The 11,210-nt window shown below is 45.6% G+C and overlaps 1 protein-coding gene across 2 annotated transcripts in view; it reads right to left on the bottom strand.

Annotated features, from left to right (window-relative positions):
* Nucleotides 1-4,042: 4,042 nt before the first annotated feature.
* The window catches only part of LOC135400850 (uncharacterized), a 45,438-nt gene continuing 38,270 nt past the window's right edge, over nucleotides 4,043-11,210 (bottom strand). Inside the window, exons 8-9 of one of the 2 annotated variants that reach the window (XM_064632794.1) lie at nucleotides 4,618-4,785; nucleotides 4,043-4,407 (exon numbers count right to left, since the gene is read on the bottom strand). In XM_064632794.1, the coding sequence (XP_064488864.1) occupies nucleotides 4,223-4,407; nucleotides 4,618-4,785 (353 nt within the window). In that variant the 3' untranslated portion in view covers nucleotides 4,043-4,222. Of the gene's footprint in view, nucleotides 4,408-4,529; nucleotides 4,786-11,210 lie in introns of both variants that reach the window. The other variant, XM_064632802.1, reaches the window with a different exon arrangement.

The raw sequence follows: 11,210 nt of genomic DNA, 5'->3' as shown, positions 1-11,210 counted from the left end.
GAATGCACAGCCCAAGCATGGCTCCATTCTGTCGCAGTCGAAAATCGGCGGAGCTGAGCTTTAAGCCATTCTAGTACGTGCGGAGTCAATTAAGCAGCCACGCATCGCTATTCAAACGAAAGTCCCGGCAGTCGGGGCTTCCTAATGGATGTTTTTGTATTTATATTGTTTTATTCCGTGTTTGCAATGCGAATCAACTATGGCTATGAGCAGCGCACAGACGTGGAAAGATGGAGAGAGGACAGCAGGAAGGAGTGTGGGCAGGGGGTGCTACAATATAAAAGATAAAACTTCTTTTTAGGTGTAATTGGGGTGTATCAATTGCTCTACTCCCTTATTACTAGGGCCAGGATTTTTAGGCATTTGCCTAAAAATGCCTATAAATGCCTAAATTGAACATTTTCATGCATAAATGCCTTTTTCCAAGTTTCGTGCCTACAATTGCCTATTCGAGGCAATTTGGGACCGGACCTTCTTACTTCCATGTTATATATCATGGCAGAACGGGAGGTTTTGTTCCCTTCCAACACACGTTTCTTCTTCTCGCAACCTTGACGACTATATAGGGCAACCATCGCGTCACAAAGCCTGAAAAATACGTTGACCCCTCCGATAGCCATCTTTTCTGCACTCCTTGACTCATCGACCCTTCTTAAGAGGGATACGTTGATCCCCTCGATAGCCTGCTAGCGTGGGCCTCTGTGACTCACGGACACGTAACCTCCTTAACAGAAACTTGTGGTGTGAGGCTAGCTTTTTGTGTCTCCTGTCGTAGAGTTAGTTAACAAGGCTGCTCACTGCATCGGTTGGTTGCCATCAGTACAACCCAGTGAACCGAAAATGCCGAAGGAGAAGTCGACACCTGCTGCCCGGTGCAGGAGATGGGTGGCAGAGTTTGGAGACGATATGTTTTCGTCAGATGGAGCTGTCCTTTTTTGCAAGGTATGCGAGACATCAGTATCCGGGGAGAAGCGATGCCATGTTGTGCAGCACGTTGCAACGAGCAAGCTCCTCTCAAGCATCCGAAGGAAGAAGGTGGCGACCCCGCAGCTCCAGACCTATGCAAGGCGTTCCTGTCAGCTGACATACCGCTATGGAAACTGACGAACAACGAGCTTCACAACTTCTTGGAGAAGTACACCAAGCAAAGTGTACCGGACCAGTCAACGCTCCGTAAAAGGTATGTCAAAGACTGCTATGAAGAGACGGTTGCAAGAATCAGAGCAGAAATTGGCAAGAACCATGTGTGGGTGTCCATCGACGAAACAACAGACAGTAGCGGGCGTTACGTGGCAAATTTCATTGTCAGGGCTTTGAAGGCCGATGGCGATGAAGCTGGATGCCCAATCCTACTAAACACGGAGGAACTGGAGAAAGTGAACCACTCAACTATCGCACGCTTTTTTACCTCATCTTTGGAACTTCTGTGGCCTGGCGATATACAGTATGAGAAGGTTCTTCTCTTTGTGACTGACGGGGCGTCATATACATGTGCAAGGCAGCAAAAGGACTTGTAGTCTTGTATTCTAAAATGGTCCATGTGACGTGCATCGTTCATGCTATGCACCGCGTCGCCGAAGAGATTCGCTTGGCTTTTCCTGAGGTGGATTTGTTGGTGTCAAATACAAAGAAGGCTTTTCTCAAGGCTCCTTCCAGGGTTGCAGTCTTCAGAGAGTTAGCACCGGACGTTCCTCTTCCCCCACAACCCATCTTAACACGGTGGGGAACGTGGATCAATGCTGCGGTATACTATGCTCAGCATTTTAACACTGTGAAGAGAATTCTGCATCAAGTGGAAGAGGATGCTGTGTCTGTGACAGTTGCAAAGGATGCCTTCAACGATGAACAAGTTGAAAGGGATCTTGCGTACATCAATGCGAATTTCTCCTGCCTGTCAACGAACATGAAAAAGCTAGAAACAGTTGGCATTTCTTTGAGTGGATCTCTAAAGATCCTACAACGTGTCCGCTCTGCGCTCCAAAACCTGGAAGGGAAAAGCTCCAGAGCCACCACGAAGATGGAGGCACTCATTCAAAAGAATCGGGGCCTTTTGACACTGCTGAAGACTGGAGAGATCCTAAATGGTGGGGACACACCTATACCAGATCAAGACCTCAGCCCGTACGAGATTTCATGTTTCAAGTTTGCACGTCACGCGACGTGGAAAGAAGCTTCTCCCGCTACTAGCCCCTATTTAGAGCAAACAGATCAAGTTTCAAGTTGGAGAACGACTTTCATTGTGTTATGCTACCAGAATAGTGAAGAAATGAGTCAATAAAAGCTTACAATGTTATTGTGCCTATATTTGCCTATTTCACTGTTTTTAGGGCCTAAATGCCTGCCTATTTCGCACTTTTTAGAGCCTAAAAATCCTGGCCCTACTTATTACACCCCGAAGGAAAAGAATACACCGTGTTTTGCTGTGAAATTGGTGTAATATGTATATGTCCCGCTCTGCAGGGTGTAATTTGGAGAATTGGTGTGAAAAAGGTGTAGTGGCCATCAAGGTTCTAATGCTTCGCTAAGACTGGTCTGGCAACAGTGACTGTTTACGTTGTGTTCTCCAGTAATGGTGGTTGGAGTTAGTTGCGGTAGCTTTTGTGTTCTTTAGGCAGGTCGTTTGTTGAGCTACAGGTCATTTCACCATCTGATTTTAGTATGACACAGCAAGCATCACGGTTTCGGGTCTCGAACGGAGGCATGCAACGGCGGCGCCGTGCCCATCGGATCGAGCAACTTGATCGAGTAACTTGTCCGAGCGGCTCGCTGCATCGTGCTGTTTGGTAAGTGTTGTCGGTGTATTTTGTCTTGTCTTCTTGATTGAGGTGCCTTTGAAGCGGGTATTTTCAGATTATGTTTGAAACTTAAGTGGAATGCACGGATTAGATCAGAGAACAGTGCGCGTTGCGTTGTAACGCTCACATGTGGTCACAAGGCCACAGGCCTCTGATTTCTAGTCAGATGCGCTGAGTCAATGGCTGTGCGTGCCTTCTGAACAAGGCCCTGGCGAGTTGGGATGTTGGCGATGTCGGCATGGTGTAATTGGTAGTACACTTGACCAGAAATCAGAGAGGTATGGGTTCGAGTCTCGTTGCCGACACTTCGCTGACTCTTTACCGATTGCCTTACTTCCTATCTTGAGCTGCTTCTTGCTGTTCACGAGGGCTGTGTTTGTGTAGTCTTAATTCTTCTCTAGCCTCATCCATCTGGGTAGCTATCATGTAATTTGTGGTTCGCCCTTAATTTGATGACGGCATTTCACAGTTCATTTTCTTCACTACAGAGGCAGGACTTCTCTTCGCCTCACCGTAATACCTTCATCTTTGTCGTTATGTTGATCTATATTTTCCATTGTGCTGTGACCATTCAATTCTTATTGTAGTGCATGCAGTGTATTATAAGTAATCAAAATAAATAATATACCAGTGATTTTGTCTGTTGTGTTTCTGTTGCCCTCGGCATAACACCCTTACTGAACGGTGTTGCCTTGCCTTGGGGTGTAGACATACACCAAGGAAGGAGTCGGTTAGGGTACCGCTGGATTACACCAAAAGAGGTGTTTAGGGGACACCCATTTTGACGGGTGTAGTTTTGCCAGAGGGTGTACATATACACCAAAAAGGGAGTCAGATAGGGTACTGTCAAATTACACCCAAAAAGGAGTTATATTTTTTAGAGTGTAGTACGCATCCTGGGCTCACTTTAGTGGGAACTGCCGACATTCGTCGACACAGTCTTTCAAACACGAAAAATCCCAGAGAGCGCAGCCGGTGCGGGTATTCAAACCCGCGTCACTTCCCATTCTCGGCGTCGAAAGCGGGAAAACCTATGTAACGGGATCTGGTACAACGGATATGGCGCATAGTTTTTGAATATGCATCATATGATTTTGCTTGAAGCTCAAAATGCTCGAAGAAAATAAAAATTCCGAAGATAAAGCGTACCAAATAAGGAAACCAAAATCCCACAGGAACATTTAAAGAGAATGCCAGGCTTTTCCTAGGTTTGTTTTTTTGTTCGAACCTTTAAGTCTCTACCGCGCACTCTGCGTGGTAGTACGCTTTGTACGGAAATGAAAAGCAAGTTGACTAACGCACGTATTATACGAAACCCAGCATTCCAGTGTTGCCGCACTCTTCTATACACATCTTTACTATCTATTCAGAAGCGCACTAGTCACTATATACAAGTTCATTATGTTGCATAGGGAGTGACTCAGTGGCTAGTTGCACATCTGCATGCAGAGTTCGATACTGGAAAAAGCATTAGGCTGGCAAATGTCGTCGTTCCACGCCAAGCAAGATTTTTTCTCGACGTCGAAGTAGAATTGGTAAATCTTGTGTCGCCACGTGCATAGTCCGGCATTCACTCCTTCGAGGTCACAGAAAGCTCCACTCGACGTCCGTCCTAAACAGGGTAATGGAACGTCAAAGTTACCGTTACCAAACAATTTATCATCCAGGCCCTATTTCAGACATTTGATGCATCAACCAAAAATATTATTGTAACTGTTACTGTGTAACGCTTACTGAAATGACAGAGGCATCACAGGCTCTAAGCTTTCTAGCCGAACCGCAGCAGCATTCGGTATGGCCCAGCGGCGCCTCTTGGTCGTACCTTGGCAACGCCTAAGACAGTCGGCCTTGGATCTGTAGCCTCGGATATCCTTAACCAAGCACCGTCCTTTGTCCAGGGGGATGCAACCCTTGTCCTTCGTGTGCACGTAGTTGAAGACGCGGTAGTCCTCCTTGCAGGGACAACTTTCCGGACCGATTTGGCATGGATCTGATAACAAGAGTCAAATATGGATTCTAGGAATGGAGCTTTCCAGATTTTTCTATATAAGTTTTGAGTCGCGGCTCTTTCAGTAGCATGTTCGAAGAAAAGCTGACCATTCACCAGGGGCCATTAATCTCTCTGTACATTGGTATATCTGTTACGCGCGATCAACTTACATAAAGTAATACTGAAGGAAACCCGTTGTCATGAATGCTGCCACTCCATGTACCATTCATGGTACACCGCTGATGCTCATTATCAGCACGATAATTATATCATCCCTGCTGCAAATGACTTTCAGACTACGGCAACGCGCAATACCGCTTACGGACCATACAAATAATCACAAGCACTCCATGAGACTGCTTATGCTGATGCGGCCGGAGTCTTCGTGGCGGATGAGCTACGGTGGCCATAAGTGCGCCGTGAGCGTCGTAAACAATGTGGCGACGACAACATAAACAGCTTCGAAAAGAAACATATTATACAGCTTAGAAACTAAAATGTGACGAAATAAAATCAACTATGTCTAAAATGGTGTGACATTTAAACATCTCCTATTTACTATACCTTCAGGCGACCTCTGAAACGAAGGTCGCTTCTCGGTAGATAACGGATGTAGTAGTTGCTCTGTACGATTGAAAGCTCTGAAATCGAGGCGCGCGCGTAGATGCGTTCGCATCGTGTCACATGTTTCAGTTTCGGAGTTCGCGCGCGTTCTTTCTTAACAAGGAAAGCTCCACGCAAGGCTTACGCTGTAGGAAAGAAATGTGATGAGTGTCTCTCGACGCTCTGTAGAGCTTTCAAATTCACATCTCGGCCTTAAGACGAATAATTAACAATTCGTACATAATTCCTTCCGTCGTCGCTGTCTCGTTCCTTTCTTTTGTCGCCTGGCCAAGGGATATGTACCGACCGGCTCCATCCACTATGTGTATGTGTGTACATAATTATTTGCACCTAATTAATTAGTCAGCCACGATAACAAAGACAGGCGGTTAGAACACGGGACTCCTCGCAATATTCGGGAGTTTTCATTCGTTTAAGACGCACCGTGTGTTTTAGACGCCGGTGCACGTTAGCTTTGTTGTTTTCAATTCGTTACAGAATTTTTAATATAAAGTACAAGGGATAATTTCAACACACGTGCGCGTTTAAGGTTTTTTAAAACATGGAATGGCTTTCAGCAAGGAATATCTCCCGTTTTGTTCTTTCGCTTACGCGCGAAATTCCCTAATTAAAGGAATAGTTAATGCATTTTAAGTAATTAGTGATCTTGTAGTTACATACTTTCTTCGAGAGACTGTTTTCCTGGCCACATAGCCCAACTGCAAAAAAAAAAAAAAAAAAAAACGGTATTTAATTTGCCTTGCTACCTTTTTATAAAAGTTCCGTAACGACATAAAAAAAAAACACCCGTATATCCTTCATTCATCTTTCAAAAACATGCATTGTTGTTGCTTTCGGGTCCTCAGTATTTAGGGCTGTCACACTTTTTGTTTCTAGCCGTGTTCACAATGAATTTAAATTCAACCAGAACAGAATTGAACAAGTTGAACCTGAGTTGGGCTCAACAGAATATTTATCCTATTTACCTGTACAGTGCTCCATCCCATAGATGGCTTGCACCGGCCCTCCATTTTGATTTGATTCGGGTTTTATTGGCGCATCAGCTACAAAGGCCATAATGCGCCAAACCGGCCCTCCAGAAAGAGGAAAAAAAAGCACGCGTATAGGCGGGGTGCGCCAGACCACCAGAAAGAGGGAAAAAGCACTGGTAAAGCTATGGTGTGACGTCACGTGCAAGCCATGTATAATGGAGTGCTTTGCCATAGAATGTTGCACATATAATCTTTCTTACGGTGATTTTGTTAAACTCTGCGAGATTGTACAAATTCCCTGATGTAGCGCTTCTTCAGGTATAGTAAATGAAATAAAACATATATGAAATGTCTATATAAACAAAAGTGCCACAACAAGGATCGAACCCAAGAACACGATTCCTGAACTCGCCCGCTATACCACGAGACCAACAACGTAACACGACAGAGCCAGGAATTTGTTTAGAAATACTCTGAAAGCCACTGTAAGCCTATCGTGTGCTTTTTTTCGTCGTGGGAAAAAAATTGGGACCTCCTATACAATTAACTGCGCATAAAGTTGCAGAGCGCAGAAGACAGGTCAGCCTTTCATATTCCATATGGACACTTTTGGGGGAAGCCCTGGTTTTGACGTAATTAGAGAGAGAGAGAGAGAGACATCCCAATGTATTCTGCCATAAAGCCAACACGCCGAAAATAAGCCTCTCAGGAAACAAAAAAACAAAAAAAAACGTGACGGTCTTGAGCTACCAATCCACTTGTGGACAATCGAGGCACGTTCCGTCGTCACGCCTAGATATGGACACTTTTTTCAAACCCTCACTGCTAATGGATATTCCGTGGAAAGCATATGGAATGCATAGCTTCAATGGAGGACGGCGAGTTCGCAGGTTAAGCCAACTTGAAGAGTAGGTGTCCCGCAATTCTGGGAAGGCATCATCGAGCAACAGGGATGGCTGTAGTAATAACCACAGCTGTAAATTTTGTAAAACTGACGACATACATGTGAGTGACACGTGAAGGTGATGTGTAACGCAGGGAGCCGTTTCCCACTGCATGTCCGCTAGGGGTGGGGGTGGGAGCACTCTTTTAGTCATGTGCCTTACTTGAGACAGCACAGTTGTCTCGCGACCAAAAGCCCTGAATTGTTTATTTATTTGATTCACTTGAGATAGATGGACAACGTATGTTACGGGCTTTTCAGTCATTTGCTTTTTTTAAATAAAAGTTCTGTAAAGAAATTTAAAAAAAACACCCATATATCCTTCAAAACAGAGGCTTATCATCGACCAACAGGGCTGGCTGTAGTAATAACCACAGCTGTATATTTTGTCAAACGGACGACATACACGTAATGAATTCATGCAATGAATACATGTAATGAATTCATTCATAACATTACATTTCTTAGTCATGTGCCTTACTTGAGATAGCACAGTTGTCTCCGGACGTAAAGCCCTGAATTATTTATCTATTTATTCACTTGATATAGATGGACTTCGTATGTTACGGGCTTTTTAGTCATTGACTCACTATCTTACTACTATCTTACTACTTAAAGGCTACTAAGGTACTGGTTGGGACAAAAGTTTACGGAACACGCGAGCGATGTGCTTGTTCTTTGGTACGACACCCTAGCGACTGCCGGAAGCGGGTGAATTCACTGTTTCGGAGGCGTGGAAGGGTTCGCTGTTAGGGACACACACGCGGAGAAGAAGTAAGGAGACCGAACTCGGCTGGAGAATGACGTCCCAATTCCTAGAGTCTATTGTTGGCCGCGGCGCGGCGCTACGCTCGCGTTCCCTCCGGTACTAGCTCCGCGAAATCTCCTGCAAGGCAATGCGCTGTTTGTCCTCGAATACTCTGCTAAGAAGCGTTAAAAACGAGTGTTGTAATGAGTTAATATTTTCTGGTCAGCTACAATCCTGTTCTGCAGTTTCTGTTGCCTCGTTTTCGTGTCATAGGTGGGACCTACTCTAAAGGAAGCAAAAGTTGTACTGAAAAGCCACATTTAAATGACATGGAGGGAATGATATGTTTGAAGCTCTGTAAAGTTTCCGGACGCGATCTTTTCGGAATATGTGGGAATTTCTATGTGTCGCCGCATAAGCTGGGACTGAGAAAGTTTTATCTGCGTACGTGCGAAGCAACTAAGAAACCTTCAGGTATGTAAGTGCAAGGAGGGGCGGTACACTCTGCTGGAGGGACACGGTGGAGTTCTGAAGGTTCTGGGGCTATTGTCCTCAATGAGTGCCAGTTAGCTTAATGGTGACGTTTTAGTGACACGCTATGCTACGGTTTTGGGAACAGAAAAGAAAGTCTGTATGTAGTCTGTAATGTGTGTTGTCCAACACTGACATCTTCAACAACACTGACTTTGATGTGCAGTTCCATGCTTAGGAGTTTCAATTTATTTCAGCACAAGCATGCTGCTCAGAACGTTACACCAGTTATTCTACCCAAGCTAAAAAGGCCCCAAATCCAGTAGATATGGATTTCACACCCCCACCGAACACCAAGATGAAAATCGTCTTCGGGATCTCTTCCTTAAACTGAAGTACGTGTACTGAGTCCGCTACCGCGTTTGCAAACCTGTGACAGAAAGTGAGTTCTGGCACCTTGGTATTAAATTCGTGTATGGTGTCATGTGAAATGTAACTCTATCCTCTGTACCCTAGCGGGTGCATCACAATTACGACAACAAGCTCCCGTTTCCCAAAGCATTGTGCGGGTGGGAGAAACGCGCGCGACGACGCTCTCGCGCAACAGCTGGAACCCAAATGTGGATTAACCAACTCAATTACATCATTTGCCCACTCTGCGAGATGTTCGTGGGAAGTAATAATAATCAATGTACACCATTCAACAATGTAGATCTCGCAGTCGTGCGTTGCCAGTGGTGCAACATATAACCGTACTATCCTGTACGATGTCAAACAACCACCTTTGTGCTTGTTCGGGTGTATTTTTATCTCAAATAAAACGAAACGTACTTCCGCGATTCTTGACAGCTTCTTAACTGCGAGAGCACTACGCTTATTTAGACATTCAAGCCATCGAGCAAACGCGGATCCCTCTTGACGGCGGCTTCCCGACATTGTAAAATGGAAGCCTCTCGCTTTGCACCAACAAAAACTGCAGGCGAAAAATGCAGAGAGAGATCGTGCCTTGATACACGACAATCGTGTTTCTTTATCAAAATATTTTTTCCTGCTTGCACTGGACGATTACAGCAGACAAAACAGCGCATTATAGGCATATCATTTCAGAGGAGCAAGTACCTGACGGAGCGCGAGCGCCGCGGCCACAATTAGACTCGAGGAATCGGGACCACACTTTTTCAACGCGGCGCGACGGACGCGGAGTCGTGAGTGGGCGGCGGAAATAGACGCGCAGTGCCAGAGTCGGGAGAGGAGAGACGTCGAGCCAAACTAACTGCCATGCCGACCTCCTTTCACGACGTCGGCGAGAGCTGCCGACAACGACAGCTGGCGACCAATTAGGTGACACAGACAGGCCGCGCCTCCTGATTTTTCGTCTGTTTTGGACAGGTGGGTCAAGCTGCCGTTAAATCAGCGTCAAACAGCGGAGGCTGCCATCTTGTGGAACGCAGTTGCCAGACACGGAAACCCGAAGTTCGCCCGTTACGGCGGCACAAAACACCGCTGGTTTGTTTTTGTCATATTTGCTTAAACAAACGAATTTATTCAAAAATGATGGGATTAACGGGTAAAAATTAGTAATAACTAACCCATGTTGTCTTTGACATTTTGAGCGATTGTTGTAACGCTCGCATTGTAATGCATGCACAAGCTAGAATGGCAGTTTCGGTTTCCTGCTTGCGGGTTTTGGCGTGCTACATATCTATCATATGCAGTCATATCTAGAACTAGATATTGAGCCAGACTCTTTCTGAAATGATTTTGACATATTGCAAAGGAGGGAGAGGATGGAACGTTACACACTCCGCCTTACAATACTGCGAAGGGTAAACCCTAACTGATAAATTCAGACGTCTAAAAAGTCACGAAATGTGGACTACACCTCGATGGCATAATCCCGATGTAAAGCCGCCATGGACCAGAGGGGAAGGCATAGCAAGAAAAGAAAAACAGAAGACATCTACCGAAGTGTTACAGATCAATGACTTGATGCTTCCTCTTTTCCTTCATCGTGATTACTCAAGCAGTCATTTCTAAGGTACAGCGGTGAGGAACTCTCACAGCACAGTGGTGAGTATCCTGCCCTCTTCCTGCAGCAAAACGAGTAGCCTGCACTCTTATTTCGGTGACGTCATTTCAGCGCCAAAATAGTAGGCCTCTTTTAACGCTGAGTGTCAGCGTCACATAGTGACGCAAAATTTTGTGGCGCCTTTTCAGCGTCCTAATTATATCGATTTTTTAACGCCGCTTCACAGAGACGCCGCAAAATGTGACGCCACATAGCCGTCTCCCCACTCTCGCGCTTTTAACGCTGACATTGCGTCAGGCGTATACCCCCTGATAGCCTGCTTCTCTGCGCTGCATCCGGCGCTCCGCCCGCCTTGCCGGCGGCATCAGTGCTGTTGGGGAGGGAGAGGTATGCAATTTTCCCCACACAGTAGAAGCTTTAAGTTCTGAGCGGTTGGCATGATCACATTCATGCATGAATTACTGTAAGAAACTGCATGTCTGCATTGTGCATGTCGGAGGGCGTTACACTTCGCGGCCTGTTGGAAGGCGCATACCCTTCTAGGGAGAGCTCCACATAACGGAGTGAAGCTTAAATAATTTATAGATAGCACGCGAATCAAGGTAGATCCGCTACTACCAGACCACATGTAAATATAGA

Source organism: Ornithodoros turicata, chromosome 1 (assembly GCF_037126465.1).
Source record: "Ornithodoros turicata isolate Travis chromosome 1, ASM3712646v1, whole genome shotgun sequence".
NCBI lineage: Eukaryota > Metazoa > Arthropoda > Arachnida > Ixodida > Argasidae > Ornithodoros > Ornithodoros turicata.
The sequence above is the reverse complement of the archived record's forward strand: the minus strand, read 5'-3'. Positions and strand labels throughout refer to the sequence as shown.